This window comes from Hyperoodon ampullatus (genome assembly GCF_949752795.1).
Source record: "Hyperoodon ampullatus genome assembly, chromosome: 14".
Taxonomy (NCBI): Eukaryota; Metazoa; Chordata; class Mammalia; order Artiodactyla; family Ziphiidae; genus Hyperoodon; species Hyperoodon ampullatus.
In genome coordinates this window covers 74,287,712-74,315,707 of record NC_136927.1, presented here as the reverse complement: position 1 = coordinate 74,315,707, position 27,996 = coordinate 74,287,712, and the positions used below count along the sequence as shown (strand labels likewise).

Sequence of the window (27,996 nt, the reverse complement as noted above, 5' to 3'; positions counted from 1 at the left end):
AGATGCGTTCCACATGATAGCACATATCAGCGGTGTGTTCCTTTTTATTGCTTAATAGTATTCCTTTGTGCTGCTGTACCATACTTTGTTTCTCCGTTCACCAGTTGATAGATTTTGTGTTTGTTTGTTTGTTTGTTTTGGCCACACTGCACTGCATGTGGAATCTTAGTTCCCCCACCAGGCGTCAACCCCCCCCAACCCCACCCTGTAGTGAAAGTGTGGAGTCTGGACCACCAGGGAAGTCCCTTGATAGACTTTTGTATTGTTTCCACTTTTTGGCTATTTTGAATCATGCTGCTCTGAGCATTTGCTTACGATCTTCATGTGGACCTATGTTTTCACTGCTCTTGGGTAGATACCTAAGAGTGGAATTGCTGGATCATATGGTAAATTTATGTTTAACTTTTTTTTTTTTTTTTTTTTGTGGCTGTGTTGGGTCTTCGTTTCTGTGCGAGGGCTTTCTCTAGTTGCGGCGAGAGGGGGCCACTCTTCATCGTGGTGCGCGGGCCTCTCACTATCGCAGTGTGTGTTGCAGAGCACAGGCTCCAGACGCGCAGGCTCAGTAGTTGTGGCTCACGGGCCCAGCTGCTCCGCAGCATGTGGGATCCTCCCAGACCAGGGCTCAAACCCGCGTCCCCCACACCGGCAGGCAGATTCTCAACCACTGCGCCACCAGGGAAGCCCTATGTTTAACTTTTTAAGAAACTCCCAAACTGTTTCCCAAATGGGCTGCTATGTGGAGAATAGTCTACAGTGGATCAAGGGTGGAAGCTGAGAGACCAGTTGTTTAATGAACATAATTAATTAAATAAACCCACTGGATCTGAGGAGAAAGGAATTAGGAGAGTCATCAGATTGGCACCAGAGACCCTCATGGAGGACCCAGGCCAGGAGACCCCGGGCTGCAAACCCAGCCTTCCCAGCTCTAGAAAGGTACAGGGAGGCCTGTCTCACGCCCACCCCTCCCTCCACACTACCCAATCCCCAGACAACTTCCATGCAGCCAAAGCGTGAAAATCCCCAATATGGAAAAGAATCAGCATCAGGCATGACTGTTCAAAGCTATGGAGCCCTCTCCCCGCAGGGAGATGACAACATTTTCTTTGCAATTAAAATTCCTTTGAAACTGAGACCAAGGAAAATTCAGAGGAGAAAGCTTTTTAAACTAGGGGAAATACTCTTCTTAGCAATTACCATGTGTGCATTTCAACAAAAGCTGTTTCTCCTCCCTCCTTCTGCTGGCTGCAGGGAACTGTCTCTGCTGGCACTCTGGTTCCATATTCACACTGGGCCCAGAAGTCTCCCTTGGCCTTCAAAACTTTGCCTTGGCTGGTCCTTGCTTCTCTGTCCACTGCCCACTCTTAGCTCCTGGATCCCTCGCACATTCCAGACTTCACTCCAGGATTTACTTACAGTGTCACTTCCTGTGAGTCCTCCTTCCCCAACCCAGTGGCTCATCTGCCAAGATGAACTTCCATCTTTGTGCTCCTTCTGGCTCTATCCTCAACCCACTGCTATTGTCCCTCCGCATCCCACAGGGATCTTCCTCGCTCTGAGCTCACAGATCTACCTTTCTGCACAGCTCACTGCTCTGACCACAGCCCTCTGTTAGTATCTTGGCCTGGGAGTGTGATGTCCAACACATTAGAAAGAATGGGATGTTGGAGACCTGGGTTCACTGCATCCGTTCAATCAACACATATTCATCGAGTCATTACAATGTGCCGTGCATGTTGCCAAGCTCTAGGGATTAGCAATTTCTGTGTTTAGAAACAGGAGGCTAGGTTTTTTGGAACAACCCTTCAGCTGAAAAGAGCTAAGAATACTGGATAAAATAGGAAAGGCATCTTATTAAAGCATCAAAGAGCTGACAAGTAAGCTCTTTGTAAGGAATTACCAGGAATTATTAGGTCAAAACTGAAGGGAAAAGAGAAACCCAGAGAAGTTTGAGAGCACAGAATCTGTATTTGTCCTGAGGGCGTTTGCTGATCTCGGAAATTTTGAATTTGTTTTTGATGATCTCCCAACATAAAGGGAATTGAAATCAAAGTCCATGGCCCAGGGCTTCCCTGGTGGTGCAGTTGTTGAGAGTCCGCCTGCCGATGCAGGGGACACGGGTTCGTGCCCCGGTCTGGGAGGATCCCACATGCCGCGGAGCGGCTGGGCCCGTGAGCCATGGCCGCTGAGCCTGCGCATCCGGAGCCTGTGCTCCGCAACGGGGGAGGCCACAACAGTGAGAGGCCCGCGTACCACAAAAAAAAAAAAAAAAAAAAAAAAGTCCATGGCCCATACAAAGTGGGTAATCAAGTAAGAGACCCTCACCGAAATAAGCTGGGACTCTGGAGGGCTTCACCCTTGCAGTAAGGGCGAACCAAATGGAACCCAGCTTTGAATCATGGATTGGCAGCCTCATCCACACTACTTGGGCGTTCCAGGGAACTTCATACCTTGAATTTTGTTTAAAGCAATCCCAGTATGGTAGCACCACAGCCAAATGCAAATCCTTTTTAGAAGCAAATACCTTTATTCTAGGCATGAAAATCTTCCTAAAAAAACAATAAAAGTCCAAGTACTAGGCTGGCCAAAAATTTCGTTCGGGTTTTCTGTACCATCATACCAAACCCGAACGGACTTTTTGGCCAAACAAAAAGTTGGTTGGCCATTGTATTTTGGCCAACCAAAATACAATGGCCAACACAGAGTCAAAAATAACCAGACATGCCAGAAAGCAATGCTAATGAGCTAAGTAAGCAGTAGCGGTACAGTGTGAGCAAACAAATGACACCCCTTGCCTCATAGGGCTTACAGTCCAGCAAGGAAGACAGATATCAACACTCTTATCAAGGCCACTAACAACCTCTGCATTGCCTAGTGGAGTCACTTCTTCATCCTCAGTTTACTTTGCCTCTCAGCAGCTTTCAACACGCTGACCTCTAGTTAATGCTCTTGGTTTCCATGACACCACAGTCTCTTGGATGGCCTCCAACCTCACTGGAAGCTTCTTCTCAGTCTTTCTGTTTCCTTCTCCTCCTCTATTTCATCTCTGATGTTGGAGTGCCTCAGGGATCACTTCTGGGTCTGCTCTCTGTCTCTCCCCAAGTGATCTCATTCATTTCCTCAGCATTAGATACCACCTACATGCTCATGAATCTCAGATTTATATCCCTTCTCCTTGGAGTCCAGACTGTTCCACCCAACTGCCTGCTACTTATCTCCTCTTGCAGATCTCATCAATGTTTCAAACATAAGATACCTAAATAGGAACTCTTGCTTCCTCTCCCAACCCTTCCTTCCCTCATTTGCTCCATCACGGTAAGTGTCACACCATACAGTGTTAAGCCAGGAATCTAAGAATCATCTTGAATCCCTGGTTTGAATTAGGGTGGTAATAAAGATGATGCAAAGTGGTCAACTTAGAGAGTTATTTAGGAAGTAAAGTGAACCAGACTTAATAATAGATTGCCCATGGGGGCTGCAGGGATGAGAGTTGTCAAGCATGACTTCCAGCCTTCTGGCTTGGACCACTTGACATATAAGGATGCCATTCACTGAGATGGGGCACCCAGGAGAAGGACCAGCATGGAAGAAGAAGAATGTATGTTTGTTTTTTCACATGTTAGGTTTGAGGTCTCTCAGAGGCATCTAAGTGGAAGCATTGAGAAGCAATTGTATTTTTTATCTCTGGACTTCAGAAGGGAGGTTGAGACTAAGCTTGGGGGTCATCATAGTATTGATGGTAATTGGAGCCATTGGCCTGGCTGAGATTGCCCAGGAAGAGATTGAGGAGTTTGAACATGGGATAGAGGCAGATATGCCTGCAAAGGAGATGCAGAAAGCATTGTTAGAGAGGTGGGAAGGAAGCCAGTTGTTTAGTTTCATGTTTCAAATGCTGCTGAGAGGTCAAGTAAAATGAAGAGTGGAGAGCATCCATTGGATTTAGCAAGATGGAGGTCATTGGTGACCTCTGTGAGCCGTCTTGATGTAGCGCTGGGGATGAAAGCCAGATGGCAGTGGGTTGAGAAGAGAGTGGGAGGTGAGTAAAGGAGTTCGTGAGAACACCCAGTTTGCAGAGAACTTCTGCTGTTAAGGGAAGGGGCTGAGAGGTGTCAAGAGGTGTGTGCCTATTTTTGTTTGCTTTAAGATGGAATCTTCCTGAGCACATGTAAATGCCGGGAGCCCATCAGAGACAGGTGAAGATAAGGCAGGAGGAGGGAGAATTTGTAATGTAAGGTTTCTCAGATGCCGGGAAAGTGTGAGTGGGCTTCCAAACCCAGATGAGGGGCCAGTCGTCAGACAAGAGACATTTTCTCTGTTGAAAAGAGGAAGAGAGAGGAGAGAGGAGATGTGTTCTCTCATCTATAAAATGGGGATAATAATGGTACCCACCTCTGGGACGGGTGGGGTGGGGATTCCTCGAATGGATGCTTATAATGGGCTCAGCCTGGGGTAGTAATGCGGGTGGTTAAAGCTCTACAGATAGCAGCCACTATTATTATCTTTCACTCTCAAAGCTCTGATCCACTCTCGCTTGTGGTTAATAATCATCAAACCTCAGCTGGTTATAGCACTTAACTCTTTCCAGAGGATTACTTTGATATTCATCTATGTGAGCCTCACAACAAACCTGGGAGGATTTATTTCCCCTGTTCTACAGAAAAGAATGCTGAGGCTCAGAGAGGGGAAGTGACTTGCCTGACTGAGGTCCCACAGCTGGCAGTAGCAGAGTTGGGAGTCCAGTCCAGGTCCAACTCCCAAGCCTACTGCCCCCACGCCAGTTCCTGCCTTCTCCACAAAGAAGAACTCGTATTTAGGGTCTCGCCACTCCCCACATGCAGCCCCTACAGTATAGCCCTAAGTGTGAGCTCTGTTTTCTTCAACAGTTGCAGTGTCAGTGTCCCCTGGAGGAAGGGCTGGGGAATCCATGACTCAAATCTATAGCTTTAAACTCAGGAAGGAGAGGATTAAGGTTTGAAAAAGGTGCCAAGCTCGGCTTGCTTTCTTATTCCAGCCTGAGACAGGAGATTAGGGAAGAAAATACCCTATCTGCCAGCTCCATCGCTTGTCAGGAGAGAGAGGAAAGCGAAGCCTCCTTCAGGCCTGGCATCGGTGCTGCCTATCTGTCACCCCAGATGAGGCCCTGCTCAGAGTCTGGGGAGTGATTTGGCCAAACTGGCTTGCAGCTTTCAGCTCCAGCAGTCCCAGCACGGGTACGTAGGACCCGTGAGAAATATCCTCTCCCTGTCCCCTTCTCCCATCTGTTCCAGGCAAAGCTAGGTCATAATGAGTATTTCCACCTCTAAGTTAAGACCCAGCCCCTTGCCAGGGTGCTCAGCCTGGCCACACCTTACCTTTCTACCCTCTTCCCCACCTCCCAGTCCCACCCCCGCCCCGCACTCTGGATATTCCTTCGTCCAAGACATCACCCAAGTAGTTCCCTCTGCCTGGTTATCCCTTTCCTCTTTGTTCTACATGGTGGACTGCTACTTAACCCTCAAGGAGCAATTCAAATGTCACCTGCTACAGGGAGCCCCATGTGACTTCCTTAGAGAAGGAAAACGAGCCTTTATTGAGCACCTACTATGTTCTAGTCCCTGCGTTAGGCTCAGAGATGCGTCAGATCCTGGCCTAGCCTCCAGGGGTCCAGGATTGCAGTCCAGTAGGAAGAAGTGGCAAGGCTGGAAGTCCCTGGGGATTTGTTCGGGAAGCTTCAGAGAAGGTGGGAAGTGACAGCCCCAAATGGGCAGACTCGGGGCTGGGGGAGTGCTGGCCCCAGGCCCGGTAATGCAAGTGACAGGTCAGTTTCCCTGACAAAGCAGCCACCTGTCCTTCTCCTTGGTATGTTGGCTCCTCTTGGCATCTTCTGTCTGCTCAACTGTTCACAAAAAAGCCAGGCGGAGGGCAGCAGTGGGAGCACCTGGTGAGGAGCTTGGCTCTGATGTCAGACCACCTGTGCGACCTTGGGGAAGTCACCTGACCTCTCTGTGCCTCATCCCATCCACAAAATGGCAATAGACATAGGGCCTGCCTCGTAGGGTTGTTCGAGAATTAAGTGGATTACACATGGGTGCTTAGGATGGTGGTATCAAGCACTCAGTGGATGTGAGCTATTTTATTACTATTTATTATTTTCACTGGCAGAAGATTTGGGCCCATTATCAGCTCCCCCTGTGCACTAGGGAAATCATCCTGTCTCTGAGCCTCTCTCCAACAGGAAAATGAAGAAAGTAGTGGATTTCCAGCTCTGGTATTCTGGGATAGGAATGAAGGCGGGGTAGTCATTGTGAGGGGTTGGGAGAATAGAAAGACCCAGGGACAGAGCTGGGCCCTAAGCAGGGCGGAGACCAACCCCCACCCCCCCACACACACACCGCAGGAAGCCTACTGTGTTGGTGAGCCACAAAAGGTAAGTTTCCAGAAGGGAGCTGGCACCTGGATCACAGAGAACCTTAAATGCCAAAACAATGCTTCTGAGAGGTGACAGGGCTTGATCAATGATTTGGAGACCGTGTCTAATCATTAGACATGGGTCCTTCAGAGAGGCAGGCATCTCCCCATCCCCAGAGGAATGCGAGCAGAGACTGAGATCTAAGAGACATCAGATGTCATATGGGCGGGTCAAGGTCTAAGAGGGCCTGAAACCCTCTAGGAGACTACAGCCCTCCAGGAACAGTGGTTGGGGGAAGAGGCGGTGGCCATAGTATTAAGTGCCACAGCCCTGCTGCTTTGGTTTGTGACCTTGGCAGTTGACCCCATGTTCCCTGGCCCCAGTTTGCCCATCTCTAAAATGGGGGTGATGGTAGTGTCTTGCATCATGGTTAGTGTGAGGATTAGATGGAATAGCATCAATGTGCTCCTTTATTGCTGGGGTTACTGTTGTTTCTCCACCTTGGCCTCCAGAAGCCTATTCTGCTGTCTTGGCCTCTCATCTCTCCCATTCTAGGAGGAAGTGGCCACACTGGAGATTGGGGCTGACGAGTCTCCAGCCTGAGGCCTCCCTAAGGAGCTTGCCATGGCTACAAGCTGCCTGCAAGGAGAGGCCATAAATCCTGAGCCTGGGGTGGTAGGAGGGAAGGAACCCATGTGCGGGGTGGGAACGGGGAGCAGCTAAGTGGAATTGAATCTTGTTTAAGGAGGAGGCCCACACCTCCCCGGGCCTGTAATTTACTGCGAGGTTGACAAGATGAAAGCGGAATTTTCAGTGGCATAATCACTGGGACCTCGGGAAGCCGCGGGAGATGAGCCGTGAGGCAGGTGGTGGCAGCCAGTGTCTAAGCGAGATCTGGGGCGCTGATCCCGCTGTGATCACAGCGGGCAGCAGACTGGGGGCACAGGGCTCCAAGCGGGGCCGGCGCAGCTGGCTAAGCCCAGGGCTCAGGCCACGTCTTGTCTGCTGTCATCTCCAGAGCCAAGGTCAGGCCCCGATTTTTCAGCCAGTTTTATGTAGTGGAACGTACCGCCCAAGACAGCTGTGACAATGGCTGCTGACAGCCCTCAGCTGAGCCCCTTCACCAGGATTGCCCTCAGCCAAAGGGAGGTGTCTAGCTCAAGGTCACACCCCCTGGAGAGGTGGACAACTCACGTCCAATATTTGGATTCAAAGGCCGGGCCCCTTGCCTCAACTTGGAGCATCCCAGCTCCAGAGCGCCCCATGGAAGCAGCTGGGGCCTCTGCTGTGACAGCCTCACAGTTCAAGTTCTCCCTCTGCACAGCCTTGCCTCTCTCACCCCGGCCACACTGTTCCCTTCAACTCTCCTCAATAAACCTCCCAGAAGCAAATCTCTACCCTGGAGCCTGTTTCCAGGGAAGCCGACCTAAGGCTTTCCATCACCAGGAGGCTTGTTGTAAAACAGCTTTTGTGTACAGTGTTGTAAGAGGATCACAGAACCTTCTTTTCCAGATGGGGAGACTGAGGCCCAGAGAAGCAAGAAACTTACCCAAGAACCCTTGGTGTTAGGGGCAAAAACTGGGATGCCGGACTCCCAGCCCATTAGCCCAACTCCTCCATTTTACAGATGGGCAGACTGAGGACCAGAGAGTTGGGGGATGCAATTCAGCATCTATTACAAGGAACAGGGGAGAGTGGGGTCATGGAGGCAGTATGCTAGGGTGAAAGCTCACAGCCTTGGAGCTGGATCCTAGCCACATGGTGTCTTGAGCAAGCCACCTCTTCTTAAGTACTTCTATTTTTCATCAGTAATCGGAGAGACTAAAGCCCATCTCAGGAGGAGAGGATGAGGCTCGCTTAAAATAATAAGAGCTCGCACTGGTTGTTTATTGGATGAGCCCTTCACACACATCTTGATGAATCACTGTGAAAACATGTTGCTCATAGTAGGTACATGATGGTTGATCTTTGTTATACAACTTTCTGACCACCTGGTCCAGGGGCTCCCGGGTCAGCATCAGAACCTGCTAGGGAGCTGTCCCAGACCTAGGACAGGCTCTGGGGCCAGACTTTCCTAGTTCAAGTCCTGGATCCCCATTTCCTGGCTATGACTTTGGGCAAGTTACTTCACCTCTCTGTGCCCCAATGTCTTCATCTGTAAAATAATAATAATAAAACAGACCGTGGCACAGATTAAACAAGGGAATTCATGTAAAGTGCTTAACACAGCAGTTAACAAGCACAGCTTCTTATTTTTATTTCATGAAATACACAAGTCCTGGCACGTAGAAAGGACCCTATAAATGTTGCCTATTAATATTATTATCACTATTACTGAATCAGATACCCCGGGGACCTGGGGATATGTGGGGGTTTTTTTTGGTTTTTTTTTTGCGGTACGCAGGCCTCTCACTGTTGTGGCCTCTCCCGTTGCGGAGCACAGGCTCCGGATGTGCAGGCTCAGCGGCCATGGCTCACAGGCCCAGCCGCTCTGTGGCATGTGGGATCTTCCCGGACCGGGGCACGAACCCGTGTCCCCTGAATCGGCAGGCGGACTCTCAGCCACTGCACCACCAGGGAAGCCCGGGGATATGTGTTTTAAGAGTCACTCTTGTTATGCTTCCAACATGACCCTGCTCCCAGCAGGTCCTCTGATGAGCCCTGGGAACCACAGTTTGACCTTCCATTGTACAGAAGCCCAGAGAGGGCGGGGACTTGCCCAGGGTCACCCAGCACGATGGGATCACAGCCAAGCTCCCACCTAGTCTGCTTGCCTTCCAGCCTGGAGAGCTTCCTTCTGTGCTGCAAAGGGACAGATCCCTTAATGTCATCTGCTTGGGTTGCAATAAAAATTAACTACCCTGAATATGTGCATCATCAACGCAGCTCCAAGACAGATAAGGGACGGAAATGAGATGTGTCACACATGCTCCTGGGGTATCCAAGCAGTCTGTTTAATGACTCCCTGGAGGGCCCTCCACTCTATGAGGGCCCTCCACTCTATGAGGACCCCCACAAGCCAGCTGGTCTCCTCTGTTATGCCCTGGGTGAGACCCATTGCTAGGTCTGGGATGGGTGCCCCAAGGGGCCTTGAGTGAGCAGAGCTGAGGATGGGGCTTCACCTTTGGCCGGCCTGGTCCCAGTCCCCCCTCCCAACTCATCTGTGCATCTTACAGGTGCGTCCTGATCGGGACCACCTCGGTTCTCACCCCAGCCCAGATGGTAGTGTTTTACTGTCTGAGTGAGGGTGATGGGTGAGGACTTCTCCCCTACGGATGCTAGAATAGAAGTTGATGCACAGGGGCAAAGGACCCTGCTGTGGACTCCCAGTCTCTGTCCCTAGCGATCCTCTGCTACAGATAAACTTTAATAGACTCAGGTCTGGGGCAACCTCCCTGTGGCTGGAGCCACGTATTCCAGGAACTGGGTGGGGGAGGGAGAGACCCAGAGGGAACATCCAGGCCCCTGCTAGGATGGAGGAGCTGGGATCAGGTATGTGTGTGTGTGATATGAACAGATATAGCAGACAAAACAATGGGAGACAGACAAACAAGGAGGCAATACGGGGGAAGAAGAAGATAGAAGAGAAGGAAGAGACAGACTAGAAAGAAGAGCAGGAGAAAGGATGAAAGCAGAGGAAAAAGGAAAATGACTAGAATGGAGATATAAATCATGGTATACTCATGCAATGGAGTACTATACAGCAGTGAAAAGGAAACACGAAAGAACACAATGCAAACAAGATGCAAAAGAGTGTATACAGCATGATTCCATCTATCTCAAGTTTAAAAACAAAACTAAACTAAGACTTTAGGAAGGCATAATTAGATGATAAAGCATATAAAAAGGCAAGGGGCTGGTTATCGTAAAAGCCAGGGGGAAGGGAAGAAGTAGGTTATGGTCAAAAAAGGGACACAGTTGGGGGGCTTCTGGAGGGGGTCAATTTTCAGTGTTTTGATCAAAGGGTGATCCATGGGTTCATTTTATAATTATTTGTTAAACTCTGCATTTATGTTTTGTGCACTTTGAGGTATGAATGTCGAATTTCACAATTTTAACTGATTACAAAAGTCGAGAAAGAGGAGGAGGAGAGAGAGGAGGGAGCAGCTCAGGCATGAGAGGGAGAAGGACCTCTCGGGGCTCTGCTTGGCTGGCACCACAGCAGGGCCCTGCCCCCCCATCCAGCTGCATTTGTAAAATGGAATAAATATTGACACGGCCAGGATGGTATTCAATTTGTCCTGATCACTGGGCTGCAGTGAGTTCTGACAGGGCGAGGTGTAAAACAGCAGCTCGGATGTAATTTCTACTGTCAACATGATGTACAGCAGGCTCTGCCTGCAGCACCAGCAGGCGGGCAGGGCGGGGGCAGGACGGGGAGACAGGATCAGGCCCCGGGCACCTGGGGTGGAGGGTCCAGGTGGCCACCCCAGGGCAGGTGAGCAGTGGCAGCTAAGGTGTGTATGTGTGCATGTGTGTGTAGTTGTGAACGTGCATACACGTGTGTGTTCATAACTTTCATATAGGAGGTCATGCTTTAAGTAGATAGTCAGGCCTCAGGTAAGCAGTGTCAAGAGGTGTTTGGGGGGAGGGACATAGTCCATGCTTAGAGCCAGATGCAGGCCTTTCCTTCCTTCACAGCAGCCACTAAACACCTCTTTGCCCATCCTCATGCCCCTCCCTCTGCCACAACCCATTTGAATTCCACATCTACCAACTAGCTAGCTGTGTGATCTTGGGCAAGTCCCTCAACCTCTCTGAGCCACTCTCCTTTCTTCTGTAGTAGAAATTTTATTTTTTTTTATTTATTATTTTTTTTTAAAGTAAGTTTTTTTTTTTTAAATTTTATATTCATTTTTGGCTGTGTTGGGTCTTCGTTTCTGTGCGAGGGCTTTCTCCAGTTGCAGCGAGCGGGGGCCACTCTTCATCGCGGTGCGCGGGCCTCTCACTGTCATGGCCTCTCCTGTTGCGGAGCACAGGCTCCAGACGCGCAAGCTCAGTATTTGTGGCTCACGGGCCTAGCCGCTCCGCGACATGTGGGATCCTCCCGGAGCGGGGCACGAACCTGTGTCCCCTGCATTGGCAGGCGGATTCTTAACCACTGCGCCACCAGGGAAGCCCTGTAGTAGAAATTTTAAAGAGAGCTGTTGCAAGACTTCAATCAGATCCTTGATATAAAGTGTCCTGCATGGAATTTAGTGTTACCTCTTATTATTAGCTAATTGGATGGCACTGTGCCCGGCACACAGTAAAAGCTCTAAAAATGTTATCTATCATCATCCTCACTGACTCAGAATCAGCTCAGTATATGCAACCTGCCTCCCTTTCTTCCTTCTCTATTCCTTTGATCTGCCAAGGCTGTTCCCCCAAAGGAACAAAGCTTGGGACAAACCCCACTGGGTCCCATCAGCCCCTGCATTCTTATCAGAGTGAAATGAGACTGTGATGGGGGCTATTGTGAGGAATAAGCAAGGTGATACCCATAAAGTGCCAGAACAGTGCCTGGGTTTTAGTAGGTGATCAATAAATGTCACTTAAAACAAAAACCAGGGGTCATGCCCGATGTCGCTCTCCCTCATCCCCTACGTCGGACCCATCAGCAAGACTGGTCCGCTTCCTAAATATTTCATATCCATCACCTTCTCTCCATCCCACAACGGCCTCCCCGGTCTGAACCACCACCAGCGTCTCTCCCCCAGACACCGCCACCATCTCCTCTTGGGGCCCCTGCTTCTGGTCCTGCACATGCGCAGTTTGTCCTTTAAGCCTCAAACCCGTGATCTCCTTCAAAACACAAGTTTGCTCACATCTCCTCTGCTAAAAACCCTTCAATGCCCTCCCATTGCTCTGAGCTAAAAATCCAAACTTCTTAAGCCCATTTGTATGTTGCCTCTCCCCGGCCCCACCCATCCCTAATGAGCACATGCTGTGCTCTGGCCCCTGAATTTTCAGGCCCTCAAATGTGGCTTTTCACATTCTGTCACCTGGGCCCCAGTATGTCTCTCTCATCCTTTACGTTTCAGCTCAAAAACCCCTTTCTCAAGGAACTGCCCCTCCCCCACCCCACCCATCCCTAATGGGGTTGTATCCCTGTTAAATGTGGGAGTCCCCTGTACTTTCCCTCTGTGGAACCTGACCCCGTTGGTAATTGCACATTTACTTGTGAGATGATTGGATTGATGAATATCTCCTCCTTACACACACACACACACACACACACACACACGGAACAGAAGGCCATGGGGGCAGGGACTTCGATTTGTCCACTGCTACATCCTCAGCCTCCAGCACAGTGTCCGGCATAGAGTAGGTGCTCAATAAATATTTAATGAATCAATGAATGGAACAAACAGAAGGAAACGATGCCGTAGAAGGGCAGTCTCAGGGGAGATGGTGTGGCCGTAACCAGGCAACCCCACCACCTGGCCTTCCATCCATGCATCCATCCATCCATGCATCCATCCAGCCATGCATTCTTTCAGCTGTTCATTCACACGTTCAGTAGCACCCACTCTGAGCATGGCACAGAGGTGTGAGCTGAAGGGCAGAGAGCAGTGAGGGAGGTGCCCACGGCCAGCTGGCAGGATGCTGAGACCGAGACGAGAGACAGTGTGGTTCTGAGCCACCACTCAGACAAGTGAGCTCACTGGGGTCGGGGGTGGGTGAATCGGGGGAGGCAGAGAGGCTGCCTGGAGAAGAGGGCATGGGCCCCGAGAAGTGGGTCAGTGTTGGATGTGGGGCAACATGAGAGAAGGGTATTCCTGGCAGAGGGAACAGCAGGAGCAAAGGCCTAGAGGCACAAAAGTAGCAAACGGGTTGGTGCCACCTGCCCAGAGAGATGAGTACCTGAAAAGATGCAGTGACAGTAACGTAGAGGGGGGCGTCCAGATCTCACAGGGCCTTGAGTGGCCACGTGGGCAGGCTTTGGAGCCAACAGCCCAGAGTTCAGATCCCACCTCCACATCCTCCCGGTTGTATCTTGGGCAAGTTTCATGAACTCTTTGTGCCTCAGTGTCCTCATCTGAAAAATGAGGGCAAATAACATTCCCCACCTCAAAGGACTCTGTGTGGAGTCATTGAACAGGAAAAACTCTTTGTTACTCTGCATGGTAACTAACGAATGCCAGGCCCAAGTCTGGACTTTATCTTGAAGGTGAAAGGGAGCTGGGAAAAATTTTGAAGAGAACCTTCCAGACTGAGCTGGGCTTCATGAAGGTGTGTCTGGCAGCATGCCCAGCATAGACTGGGGGCAAGACTGGGGGCCCTTGGACCAGCCTTTGCAGATGGGGTGACCCTGTATATGGGGTACATATGGCCCCAGCTCTGCTCATCCCTCTCCCCTGACCTCCCACCTTTGCCACCCTGGATAATGGTCCAGCTACCAAGCCCAGAAGCTTTGGCATATCCTGACCTCCCACAAAAACACCCAGAGAGGCAGTCGCTACCCCACCAAGCAAAATAACGCTGAGATTATAGGACACGTGCATCACCCCCAAGACCCCAGGGACAGCCCACGGACTCGGCCCACACAGAACAGGCCCCCATCCAGTCACTCGCTCCACACTTACTGAGCGCCTACCACATGCAGGAAGTTGTTCTAGGTGCTGGGATACAGTGCACGCGCATGCTTCCCCTGCACACATCATTACTGATGCAAACGCACACACGTGCTCAGGCGCACACATGCTCATGGATGTCAAGGCAGGCCAAGGCCGTAACTGGTCTGCTCTCTTGTTTATGGTTTCACCGTGCCTTCCTTGGAGCAGAGGGCGGGGGAGCAGTGAGAGGTGAGCAGAGACAGGTGACCCTGCCCAGCACCCCTCCACACCTCAACAGCTCCTGCATTACTCTGGGATGCATTCTGGCCTGGAGGGAGAGTACTGAGCTGGTAGAGATAATTTCCCCCCAGGGAGAAGGCAGCAGCCAAGCACAGAGAGATCTGGGCTCAGGATCCAGCCGGCATGGTACCCTTGGGACTCGGGCAGGGCAGGCAGGAGCCAGGCTGCCAGACACAGTTCCCACTGGCAGACCGGGGAGCCAGGTGGGCACGGAGAAAGGACATATACACGCCAAACCAGTGTGCAGAACGGAGGGAGGGAATGAATGAATGAGCAAATGAATGAGCTGCCTCTTCCTGCATCCCCCAGGCACCAGCCTAGCCCTGGAGCCAGAGGAACTACCCTGACCCGGTACAAGTCTTCACTCTTCTTGGAACAAGGTGCACTCATGGGCTCATAGCAGTTGTTCAATATTTATTTATTTGTTTATTTTTTGGCCACACTGTGTGGCACGTGGGATCTTAGGTCCCTGACCAGGGATCAAACCCGAGCCCCCTGTATTGGAAGCGCGGAATCTTAACCACTGGACCACCAGGGAAATCCACAGTTGTTAAATAAATGCATGAGTGAATAAAGGAATGACTGAGTGGGCAGATAATTATGAACCCCTTTTACCTGGTCAGGATACTTTGTACATAATAGGGGTCCAGTGGTATTTTTCAAGTGACCAGAAATAATAATAATAACAGTAGCCATTATCGGTACACTAGCTAACATGTATTGCCGAGCACTGTGGATCCCTTCACATGCATCATCTCATTTATTCCTCACACTAGGTCTAGAAGATAAGCACTGTTATCCCCATTTTTCCGATAAGAAAACTGAGACTCAGAGAAGTGGAGAAAATTACCAAGATCATACATAAAGTAAAACCATGGAATTGGGACTCAAAGCCTGGTCTGACTTTGGACCTCATGGCTTTAGGTCCCCTGAATGTTAAATTCTGCCCCAGAGATAGGGGCTAGGAAGATTATCAGAAATCTGGGGGAGGAGGCAGTGGGGAGGAGCCCCAGGCTGCACGGTGAAGTCTCCCCTGCTTTGTCCTGCCTGTGGGGTCACTGAGCCCAGCCCCTCCTCTTGGTCTTGGCAGAGTGAGGGTCTGGGAAAGAAATGTGGGATGGGTAGGATAAGAATTCCTTCCTCTGTCCCCAGGGAGACAGCCAGATGACAGAGGAAGGCCTGGCGCCACTGAGCTTGCAGTGATACAGCCTTGGCAGCAATGGTACTAGGGCACTGAGAAATCAAGAAAGGACATGCTGGTCACCCAGCCTAGATTCTGAAAGTGTACAATGTAGGCAGTGGCAGTGATGCCCACAGCAAATCAGCAAGTCTAGCAGCTCCTCAGTGAGAAGGAAAGGCGTGTTGCCCAAGCAGCTCCCCAAATCTATCTGAGGCAAAATTCTCCTTAGTCCCTCCCAGACCCGCGCTCCCTGTTTGGCTCTGCCAGGTGTGTGTGGGAAGGAGCAGGGAGGGATGGAAGAAGGAATAGGCATGATCGCTGTCCTCCAGAAGCTTGCCGTCACTGCTGACACCAAACCCCACAGGAAGACCCAGCCATAGAGGTCTGAGGGGGTTCAGGCGAGAGAGAGAATGAGAGTCTGGAGGAAGTGGGGCTGGAACTGGATCATCCAAGCCCAGAATGGATAACTTCGGTGGTTCAACAATATCATCAACGACACAGATTGTTCCATCATTTCTTAGTAGGTCCCTTTGGCCTCTTGGAGTAGCTCCCCTCATTGTCCCAAAATGGCTGCTATTGTTCTGGCCATCACCTTCTCACACATGCAGAAAATAAAAAATTTCTCCTCAAGGCATCTCTTTTTAAAGAGTAAAAAATAGGGCTTCCCTGGTGGCGCAGTGGTTGAGAGTCCGCCTGCCGATGCAGGGGACACGGGTTCGTGCCCCAGTCCGGGAAGATCCCACATGCCGTGGAGCGGCTGGGCCCGTGAGCCATAGCCGCTGAGCCTGCGCGTCTGGAGCCTGTGCTCCGCAACGGGAGAGGCCACAGCAGTGAGAGGCCCGCGTACGGCACAAAAAAAAAAAAAAAAAAAAAAAAAAAAAAAGAGTAAAAGATATATATCCAGACGCTCTTCAGGAGTTATATGTCACTGGCCAGAATTATGTCACATGATACTTTCTAGACCAATCACTGGTGAGGATGGGGGAATGGCTCTTATTGGCTTAGACTAATCACTGTTCAGAGGGGAGGGGCTGTACACGTGGCCAAGCTGTGGGAAAGTGGCTATCAAAAGAAAATTGAAACAAGAAAGAAGGATGGGGGAATGAATTAGCCTTTGGCAGCCAGTCCATCTTTTATATTTCCCATCGCTCTCTTTACACACCATAAAACCCAGCCAGACTGCTGAGGTAGGGGCCGGAGCTGGGGGAGCTGGCAAAACAAACCTTCAAAAATCCCTAGAGGGGCTGCGGCCCACTCACACATGTGTCTCCACCTATTCTCTTCCCAGTCTCTCCTGAATCCACTCCAGTCATGCCTGCACACCCACCACTCAACCAAAATAGCTTTTATCAGAGCCACTAATGACCTCCGTGTTGCTAAATCCAAAGGTCAATTCAAAGTCCGCATCTGACTTGGCTTATCGGTAGGATGACCATATAATTTATCATCCAATCTGAGAGTAAAAGAGGGTATGACACTATTCATAGTTATGCCAGGACAACAGATGTAAAGTGGAACTGACACAGGCAAAGGTGGACAGACAGTCACCAGTTAATGCCTCCTTCTTCCTTTTTCTATGGGCTTCCAAGGTACCTCCTCTCTCCTCCTCTCCTCTCCCCCTCTCTCCCCTCTTTCTCAACCTCCTTCGCTATTTCCTCCTCATCTCCCCGACCTCTGTGTGCTGAGGTGCAGGACCTCTTCCCCATCTACGCTCACTCCTTCATAAGCTCACTCAGTCTCAGCTCTAAATATCATCCAAGTCCCCTCATCTGTATCTGCAGCCAGGACCTTGCCCCTGAGCTTCTGACTGTAAGCACAGTTGCCTGCTCAACGTCTCTGCTGGATGTCTAATAGGCATTGGATGTAGCACGTCCAAGACTTGATTGTAATATGTCCAAATGAGTCCCTGATTGTCTTCCAAATCTGCTCTGCCCATGCTTGTGTGCAGCTCCGTGAAAGGACACCCCATCATTTCCGTCGCCTAGGCTCCAGGTGTGGTCATGCTCGGTTCCTCTCTTTCCCTCACACCCCATTTCTGACCCGTCAACAGATCTCGTGATACAGCCTTATTCTCAGCACCCCCACCGCTCCCACTTGGTCCAAGCCACCTTTACTCCTCGTCTGGATTACTGAAATAGATCCCTTGCCCCCTCCCAGCCCCAGCTTCTATTTTGAATACAGAAGCCAAACAACCAGAGTGATCTTTTAAAACATAAATCAGATCATGTCATTCCTCTGCTCAAACCCTCCTACTGGGTCCCATCTCACTCAGAAAAACCCAAAGGAGACCCTGCAGAGTCTGACGCCCAGCTCCACATCTCTCTGGCTTCATCTCCCGCTGCCCCCGCCCCCTGCACTCACTCCATTTCAGCAACACTGGGCTCCTTGCTTTTCTCCTGCACACCAAATATGCACTGACCTCAGGACCTTTGCACTTGCTGTTCCCTCAGCCTGGAATGCTCTTCTTCCAACTGTGTGCACCGCTCTCTCCTTCCCTCACTTCAGATCTCTGTTCAAATGTCATTTTCACTGCTGGGCCTTCCCTGACCACCTTGTATAAATTATCATTTATAATACATGATTGAGAGAGAAAGAGGGAGAAAGAAAATCTCCATCCAGCCCTTCCTGTGCCCCTTACCCTGCTTTGTTTTTCTCCATAGCACTTACCATCATCTGACATGTTATTTGTTTGTTTATCGTCTGAACCCTCTAGACGTGCAAGGGCAAGGACTCTGTTTCTTTTCATTGTGCTGAGAACAGAACAGAGTGGAAACTCACAAATATCTGTGGAATGAAGGAATGGGCACCAGATACACACATGCGCTGGCATCCACGATTGCAGACCTGTGCCTGCACGCACGTAGGAACCACACGCACTTACGTGGGCCCGAGGGCACATGGGTTATAGGAGGTGAGGCTGAAGAGCAGACAGGGCAAAGCCAACATTTATTGAGCAAGGTTGGGGCTCGGCTTTTCATCCCATTTGGGATTAAACAACTGTGCAGTAGGCTGAGATGTGTGGCCCAGAGAAGGCCACCAACATGCCCAAGATCTCACAGGGAGGCCCAGCAGAGCCAGACGCAGCTCCAAGGTGCCACAGCTTCTCCCCTGAAGGACTTGGAATGCCAAGACAGAGTCCTGTAGTCGACACCCACTTGGGAAAAGCAGCTGGAGCAGGAGAGAAAGGCAGGGAGGGAGGGGTGGGGCTGTGAGGGCCTCGTCCCTCAAATGACAGCACAGGCTGTGCCCTGTACAAGGGGGTAGGTGGGGACTGAGAAGCAGCCACCCTTGTCTTGCCAAGCGTGCCTCCTGGCACTGGGCTGCATCCACTCAGAGGGGCGTCTTTTCCCATCCCCTCAAAGGTGCCCTCCCCCAAGGGGAATCCAAGTCCTGGGCTTGAGGCCCTGCTCCATCCCCAAGTATCCTGTGCAACTTCGGACAACACTCTTGGACTCTGCCCCGTTCTAAAGTGGGATTTGACCTCGGACCTTTGTAGCCCTTCCACAGAGCACTCCCCCTCCTCCCCAACACCCCAAATTCCACATATCCAAATCCCTCCTGTGCTTTAACTCCAAGTGCCACCTCCTCTGTGATGCTGTCCCTACTCTGCAACCCACTATGCCTAGCCCTCCAAAGTTGAAGGACTCACATCATGAAATTCGTGATGACGGCCATGTGCCATTTCAGTCTCCCACGGTTTTTATTGTGTAACGCCCCTCCTAAGATTTCTCTGCACGCTCAGAATAAAGTGGACACTGCCTCCCTTCCTCCAGCCTGCCCTGTACCCGCCCTCTCCTGATGCACCTTCGACCACCCGCTTGCTCTGTACCAGCTACAGTGGCCTCCTTACTGTTCCTCAGCTTGTTCCAGCCTCTGGACCTTTGTACATGCTGTTCCCTCTGCATCGAACCTTGCTGTACCGTGCTCCTTCTCATTCTTCCAGATCGGCCAAATGTCCCTTCCTCTGAGAGATCCTCCCTGATACCCTGTCTGTAATAACACACACCCCGGTCCTTCCATCATCCTCTTCCTCCCTCTTTCCTGCTTTATATTCCTTCTTATCAATCCCCGAAACTATATTGTAGATTTCATTCCTCTGTTACCAGAAGGTCAGCTCCATGAGAGCCGGGACTTTTTTATTGCTTTGTCTCCAGTGCACAGGGGCTGGCATCAGGGAGGCACGGGTAAATATTTGTAGAAAGAGTAAATGAATAGCCAGAAGAAATGCATCTCTCTCCTGTTGTATAGCTGAGCAGCTGATAGCATCTTGCTGTCTTACACAGAGAAACTGTTTTTCAAGTGTGTTGAATGAATAAATGAAATGCATCTCTGTCTCCCTGGTTACAGTAGATGCTAATGTATGATGAACGAATGAATGATTGAATCTTAGTATGTCCCCCTTTTGTAAAAGGTGTTATAAAGAAAGAAATCAAGGAAAGGAGGGAGAGAAGGAGGGAGAAAGCCACAACAGGGTGACTGCAAACATTGGGGGATCTCCCCTTGTTCCCACTTCCTGCGCCAGGCCTCCCCAGAGATGGCCCCAGCCTCCCCCAAATCCTCCCTCCCACCAGCCCCTCCCCTCTGCGTCCCTGCAAGGCTGTGATGGGCCCTGAAACTGCCTGATGGAGCCTGGGGACCAGTTCCTGTAGTGCGCATGGAAGTCATAAGCTCCAGGAAATGAAGGCTTCGGAGCGGCGCCTCCTTCTCACCCATGACTCCAGCCTCATTACAACCAGCCCAGGCCATAACGTGGGGAATCAACACTGGGTCCCCAGAAGCAGCAGGACAGCTCAGGGATTGCGGAGAGGGGGGCCACTTGGGAGGGGGAAGGTCCACCAACATCCCTGGGCGGTGCCTTCATCCCTAGACCCCAAGGAGGGGGTGGGACGGGGGAGCTGCGGATGCTCACAGCAGGGTCGTGGGCCTTCTTGATGTCCATTAATTCAGGGTGGGTCCTACAGGGAAAGAGGGCTGGCTCAGGACTCCTCCCCTCTGCTCTTCCCCTATGGACCGTGGATATTTTCTTATTCTCATTGCCCTGAAATGCAGTTTTAACGCCCTCACCGTCACCCGCACCTCCCAACAGATGACTCCCTACCCTGGAACCCCTTCCATAAAGAAATTCTGGAGCTGACAGTGGAAAGAGCACTGGGGAGTCGAGCATCTGCAAAATGGGTATAAGACACCAACTTTCACAGTTGTTGTGACTCAATGTGAGTTACTGAGTCAAAGGTAGAATTACCTGCTGTGGTCCTGGCTCACAGGAAGTAATCAACATGTCTTCTGCCCCAAAGAGTCCAGCCACTTCCTTTGTCCACAGGAGGACCTGGCTGGGGCCAGGTCAGACCCTCACAGATTCTCTGCTTAGCCACACACCTCATGTTTCCAACCTGGTTCCCCAAACTAGCCAGATCACCCTTAGCCTGGCTGCATACTCCTCTGTCAAAATGCCCATCCCTTTCTTCCCACCCATCAGATGCCCCCTCCTCCAAGAAAAGCAGCCCTGATGCCCTCCCACCCACCTGCCACTTCCAGACAGCTGTGCCCACTCCCTTCCCTGAGGCCCACAGGTGTCAGGTTGCACATCCTTTTACAGCTCTGATCACAAACAACCTGGCATTTAGGTCCTGCGTTACTGGGGGTCTTGTCTCTCACCCTACTAAACTGTGAGCTTATTTAATCTTTATCTTAGCATCCAGCCCAAACCTGGCACAGAGTCGAAGCTCAGCGGAATGGAGTTGTTGAACTGAACTGAGCTTGGGGAGAGGAAAAGTGGGGACTGAGCCCCTCACCTCCGCTAATGCTTCTCAGTGCCTGAAACTCCTCCATGAAGGCAGCATTGCTGTCCCCTGTAAACACCCACATTAAGTCATTATTCATCATTATGGCTTGAGTAGGAGTTAGCCCCTCAGATCCTTTCTTGCTGAAAGCAGAATCTGATGGAGGGAGGGAATGAGAGATGGACTGATCTGGGGAGGCAGTGCTGGTCCAGGAAGGGGAAGTGTCTTTCAGACTTTGGGAAAGGAAGGTTTTTCTGGGGAGTGTGGAGACCCCAAAGGCGAGCTCAGAGGGGGTGTGACCCTGCCCAAAGCCACACAGGGAGCCTCCAAGGCCCTCTGGGACTCAGGTGCCCCACCCGTGAAAGGGAGTGTGGAAGGACTCACATGAGGTCAGCGGGCCTTCTCTGGGCCCCTGGTTTGGATGGAATGACCTCACTGTGCTGCTGTGGGGAGGCAGGAGTGGTGGGTGGTGGGCTGCGTGCTGGACTCTGTGACCCCAGGAGGCCTGGGTCCTGGGAGCTCTTTTTTTTTTTTTTAATTAGTTTCTGCTTTATAACAAAGTGAATCAGTTATACGTATACATCTGTTCCCATATCCCTTCCCTCTTGCGTCTCCCTCCCTCCCACCCTGGGAGCTCTTGAAGACCCCTTCTGGAAGGGGCAGCTTCCTCTCTAGGATGGGGGTTTTCTATGGGGTGGGCTGGGCTGGAGAGATTGTCAGCCAGGGGGCAGGGAAAGCAGCTCATAAGGTCCCTGCCCCTGTGGGCACCCGGGCTGGCCCAGAACCACCAAGAAAGGGCTGGATGCGGGGGCTGTGAGGAAAGGGGGCGTGCTGGGAGAGCGGGGGAGAGGAGAGGTGTGCGATGGGAGTGGAAAGGAAGCATCCAGGGCTGGGGGAGGGGGAGGGGCAGGGCTACTCAGCCGTGGGCCAAGAAGGCAGGAACCACTGTCTTGTTTGCCCCACGCTGCACAGTACCAGGCACATGGTAGGTGTTTAGTACCTAAAGGACAAAAAGGTAGACCCAACCTGCCCCGTCCCCGCAGAGAGCCTCCTCTGATGTTTTCCTGTTTTTCTCGCAGGCTCCTGGCCCGGACGGCCTCTCGTCCCCGAAGGACCCCTGCGCTCAGGGACCATGGCGCACCCCAGACTCCGGAGCTGCCAAGGCGCTGCCTGGTGATCCGGCCGCGGCGGCGCCAGGGGGGCGCGGGCGGGGATCCCGGGGGGCCGTCCATGCCCCGGATGCGGCCGCGCCCCCTCCCCCTCCAGCCGGGCGCCTCCACGGCTGGGCGGCGTTCAGGGCCGCAGGCCTGTCCGGGTGCCCCGTCGGGGGCGGCGCCCCGGCGGCCGCGCTAAGGCCACCATGTGACGCGGCGCTGCTCCGTCCTGCCACCAAGCGGCGACGCCCTGGTACCTCCCGTCCATGCTCCTGGGCCCGGGCCCCTCGCAGGCCAAGCATGAGACCGCGGCCCGACGGTCGGGGCCTCCGGGTGGGAGCGGCGCTGTCGCCCGCGATTCTGCTGCTGCTGCTGCTGATGCCGCCGCCGCCGCCGGGACCCCTGTGGGCGGCGGGCACGCCTGCGCCCTTGGCGTCCGGGGCTGCGCAGAACGGCGCGCCGGGCGCGGGCCGCGTCAAGCGCGGCTGGGTGTGGAACCAGTTCTTCGTGGTGGAAGAGTACACGGGCACCGAGCCACTGTACGTGGGCAAGGTAAAGTGGGACCCCGCGCCCGCTCTCCCGCGCCCGGGACCCCGGAGACGCCCGCTGGTAGACGCAAGGGACCCCAGTTCCCCTCCCCCCCTAAATCCCAGTCCCTGCTGCCTCCTCCCAGCTGCGCCTGGTCAGGAGCAGACAATAGGGTCATCACTCTGCTCCCATGCCTACTCCGCATCCTTCTCTAGTCCCTCTTCCTTTTGCATCTTAGAGCAGAGAGTACTAGTAGGGAGGGAAACCCAGTCCATCTTGTAGCCAGCTGCATCTAGAATGGAGAAAAGAGTTTGCAAATCTGATCATGTCACACACAAACTGTCCCCACTGTGTTTAAAATTCTTCAGTAGCTTCCCATGCACTTGAGGTCAAATCCAGATTCCCTCCCGCTGCTTTGCCAAGATCCGACTCCTCCTCCAGCCTCATCTGCTGCCACTCTCGCTCTGAGTTTTCGACCACAACGCCCTTCTGATGGCCCCTCCGATGCTCCCACAGGCTCCTGCCAGCCCCGTCCCCCCTTATCTAGATTGTTTGCCTCCCTCAACTGCTCTGTCCTGCTCCGTTCTACTACTTCTGCTGCTTACTTTATCTCACACTCAGGCCTCTGCTCAAATGCCACTTCCTCAAAGAAGCTGCCCCTGACCACACTAGGCTGGGACAGACCCCTCTGCATGTGGCCATCCCTCCCTGTTATGTGCCCTCCTAGGTCCTGGTATCTTTCCTTCATAACACTTAACTATGCGTGTGTTTGTTTGATTATGCAATTAATGCATGTCTTTCCTATTAGATTGTGTGTTTTGCTCACCATAAAATCCCTAGTGCCTAGCACAGACATTGCTCACAAACTGTTCATTGAATGAATGAATGAATGAATGAATGAATGAAAGCTGCTTTCTCAAACTCTCTGAGTAAACGTTGCTTAACGTGGCGAAAGATCTGTGCCCTAAGCATATAAGGAGCTGAGAAGGACTTTTTTTCATCCATTTAATCCCTGAGCCCCTCATGGGTGCAATGCTGGAGAGGCAGAGACAAGTGAGATCCAGCCTTTGCCATTTGGGGGCTCCCCAGAGTGGCAGAGACATCCTGGTACATAAAAAGCTTCACAGGTCAGCACCTGGCACTGAGTAGGCATTTAATAAGTGGTTATGTGTTGGCTGGCTTCATGGAAGTGTTTTCTAAATGCCTGAGCTGGGTTTTGATGTATGCATAGGAGTTTGGGCTGATGGGGAAGAGGGCATAGCCTATCAAAAGACATGGAGACCTGACGGAACCTGGCTTTTTCACAGACTTGTCTGCAGTTGAGATGTTGAGGTGGAGGGTGTTCATAGGGCAGGAAAAGCAGCGCAGTGCCCAGGGACAGTTCTCTGGCTTCTGCCGAGGCCAGTCAGCTTTCCAGGAAGTTTTTGTCAGCAGAGGTGAGGGGGGACCAACTGTGGAATTCCCTGTGTGCTTAAATGAGTCTGAGAATTGGGAGGCTGACCAAGCTGCTCAGTTCAAGGCTCATGGCTCAGGACCCTCGACAAGGAGGAGAGGAGAGTGTGATGTAAACCTTGTGGGTTTGTCTTGCAGGAAACCCAGATTCTCACTGGTCTAGATACAGTCATCCCTGGTCCTGGGCTACTCTCCCCTCCATACATGTGGCTGAAGTTGATCCCCACAACAGAGCAAAGTGCAGATTTGACAGAGCACAGAGAGGTTCATGTCTCTGCTCAAGGTCACCCAGCAAACTAGTGGCAGAGCCCAGGACTCCTGACTCCCAGCCAGGGCGGTGAGATGGTGGGGCTAGTAGAATGGGGTGTGGGGAGGGGGAAGGAGGACCCAGTGCCAGCTGGGCAATAGCCAATGGTGAGGTAGCTAGGGATGCGGACTTTGGAGCCAGACACGCCTGAGCTCGAGGCCCGGTTCTGCCAACGAACCCATGAACCGTATTACCTGAAACAAGTTACTTCACCTCTCTGGACCTCAGTCTCTTCGTCTGTAAAAGTGGGGCTAGGGGAGCCCACTTCCAAGGGTTGTTGAAAGGATTACAGAAGAAAACTGAGCGCAGAAAGTGTTCGGCCTGTGGCCTGGTTGTTTGTTTATTGTTGTTTTCTCATTATTCCCACGTGAAGCACTTAACCCTTCAACTGCAAGGTAGAAATCGTTCCCTTTCGTGGGCAAGGAACTCGAGGCGCAGAGAGGGCAGGCAGACAGTGGGCAAGTGGCTTAGCCAGGATTGGAAGCTGTGTTCTGATTCTCCAAACATCTCCAAGACCTCCAGGCCTGGGAGAGAGATTTTGGTCCAGGAAACCCCAGAAAGTCAGGGAAGGACTCTGACACATCTCCCTGAATGTCAGCTGTGGTGGTCTCAGGCACCTCAGCCCGCTTGTCTACCCGGAAGCTGGGGCTCTGAGAAGGCTTCCTCAGCCGCTCACCTCCTGAAAAGATGAGAGAAACCAGCCGCTGATTCACCACTTCCAACCTGCATCCACCTAGCCATTATCATCATGAGTCAAACGCCACCCCTATTGCCTTGAACCACAGTCTGTCGGCAATGGGGGGACCCTAGTAAGTCCCTGCCTTAGAAGATGGGGAAGCTGAGGCTAGAGGCACAGAACATCATGCCAAGGCCAGTTAGCTTTCCAGAGAGTTTTGATTAACAGAGATGGGGTGAGACCAGCACGGTGGTAGAACCAACCCCAAGGGACAAGGCTCTCCTGACACCGGGTCTGGGCCCAGTGCAATTTTTTTTAAAATTTTTATTGGAGTACAGTTGATTTACAATGTTGTACAGCTATACAGCAAAGTGAGTCAGTTATACATATACATATATCTACTCTTTTTTAGATTCTTTACCCATATAGATCATTACAGATTATTGAGTAGAGTTTCCTGTGCTGTACAGTACCATCCTATATTAAGCATCTTCTATGAGCCAAGCACTGTGCCCAGCCCTGGGGGTCTTCTCCTCACAGCGGCCTCTCGCAGCATCCCCACTGCTGTCATGACTACGTTATCTTCCCCCTCCATCATCTTCACCCAGAGCCCCTCCTTGCTTACTCTCAAGGCCACCTCCAGAAAAGCACTCCATGCAGGAAGGAGAGAGAAGTTTCCATCTCTTTGCAAACATGTGCCCAAAGCACCCTTTCTTGTGAAAGATGGTATGGTGTGTGGTTCAGGGGGGCCAACCGGAGCCAGACTGCCAGGGCTCAAATCCCAGCTCTGCTGCTGATTCCCTCTCTGACCTTGGCACATTATTTAACCTCTCTGTGCCTTAGTTTCTTTATCTGCTGAGTGAGGCTATACCTGGCACCTCCTCAAAGAGTTGCAGTGAGGATTCAATGGGTTAGCATATGTCAGGAACCTGGAGAGCACCTGGTATGGGCTCAGTAAGTATTAGCTTTTATTATGATGGGTCTCACCTGTTATTTCCACCACCTGGAGTATGCATAGATATTATGAACCCCTGCCCCCAATTCCGAAAGCCTTCTGGGCAACCTGATGTCCTAGTTTCTCACCACAAAGTAGGGGGACGTGGTTGCCAGCCCACCCCTCGCTCTAGGAACCTGAGCTTGGCCTTTTAAAAAACCACCTGTCCCCTTTCCAGCCAAGTCCCACATTTGTTCAAGTGGTCGTGTGCATGCATGCACACACACACTCATACCATGCTCTCTCTCGCTCTTCAGGGAAAAAGGACTTCTCCACGGTTTCAGTTAATTCACTGCTTCCCGGTCCCCCCGCCCCAGGGAGCCATAGGGAGCATCTGTCCTTGCCCAATTCCAAAGGTAGCTTAGCAACAGCACCATCAGCCGAGTGAACCCCGGGCACCCAACGGTAACCTATTTTACAACTGCCTCCTCCATCACTCACCGCCAGGCTCCTGTCGGCACCTGCAGGAACCACTGGCCCCCGTGGTTGTCACCAGGGCCCCACACCAACAGCTCCCTCTGCTGTCCTGCCCCCTCTACTCCCCACCCCCGGCAGCCTGGCTCACCTCTTTCCCTCACCTTCTCACAACACCCACCCTCAAAGCAACCTACCAACATTTCCATACAATCTGGGTACTTGGACTAATCCCTTTTCCGAACTGTAATTTCCCCTGAGGCTCCTGTCAGCTGGATGTGGATTTTGTAGGATTTTTAATTTCTTTTTTTTTTTTTTAAAGAGAGAATTATGGGGTCAGCACTTATGACCAACTCCTGTGGGCGGTGAGATCTATTTTAGATATACGGCAGGATTAAGGTGAGGAGGAGAGCAGATTTAATTAAGTTGCTAATATTTAAAGGAAATTGATGAACTCCTGGTTTAGGAGTAGCGCAGGCGTGAACAAACCCCTCGTTCCAGGGGAGGCTTTTTATTTCACTTGCTTTCCGTTTAAATCCTGGACTCGTTTTATTTGTGTAGCCGCACTGTCCGTTTAATTGTCTTTAATAAGGAAAACGTACCTCTGCTCGGGTTTAATTTTGATTTAATTAGGAGGAAGTAATTAATGGCCTCGTAAATCCCATTTTCAGCCCCCCAGGATGAGAAGCCATCACTCTGATGTTTTTCATGTTGTTTATGATCCAGGGCTGGGGCTTAGGGAGGGGGAATTCCCTCAGGGGCTGTCTACACTCGATGCAGATAAAAGAACCCAAGATGTGGAGCCGGACAGGCCTCCGGCTGCCTCTTGTTAGCTGTGTGGCTTTAAGTATGATATGGGCCCTCTCTGAGCCTCAGCTTGCCAGTCTGTACAATGGGGAGAGGATAATCTCTGAGTCACAAGATCATTATGAGCTATCAAGGAGGTAACAGTAGGGGGTCTAGAAGTGTGCCCAGTGACAGACCTTCCTAGTCTAGCTCATGTGCACCTGGGATTTAACAGAGTGACTGGATCCTCAGAAATCCCAGCAGACAGTTGGAGAATTCTAATGACAGTTGTATATTTCATTATTCATGTATTCAACGTTTGGTGCTATGGCCTATCCTGGGGACCAGGGAGCAATGAACAGCCATATGCTTGATCCTCAGGGAGCTCACCGTCTCACACACACACACATACACACACACACACACACACTCACACTCATCTGTCCCACTCCCCCTGTATTTTCTCTGCATGCATTGTCAGGACAGCTAGTGTGTGCCAGGC

At 51.6% G+C, this 27,996-nt stretch overlaps 1 protein-coding gene across 1 annotated transcript in view; it reads left to right on the top strand.

Annotated features, from left to right (window-relative positions):
- Positions 1-22,637: 22,637 nt before the first annotated feature.
- Positions 22,638-27,996, top strand: part of CDH22 (cadherin 22) — a gene marked incomplete at both ends in the record, with an annotated part of 71,831 nt that continues 66,472 nt past the window's right edge. The window contains one exon of the mRNA XM_079718940.1: positions 22,638-22,889. Within this exon, the coding sequence (XP_079575066.1) occupies positions 22,638-22,889 (252 nt within the window). The remainder of the gene's footprint in view (positions 22,890-27,996) is intronic.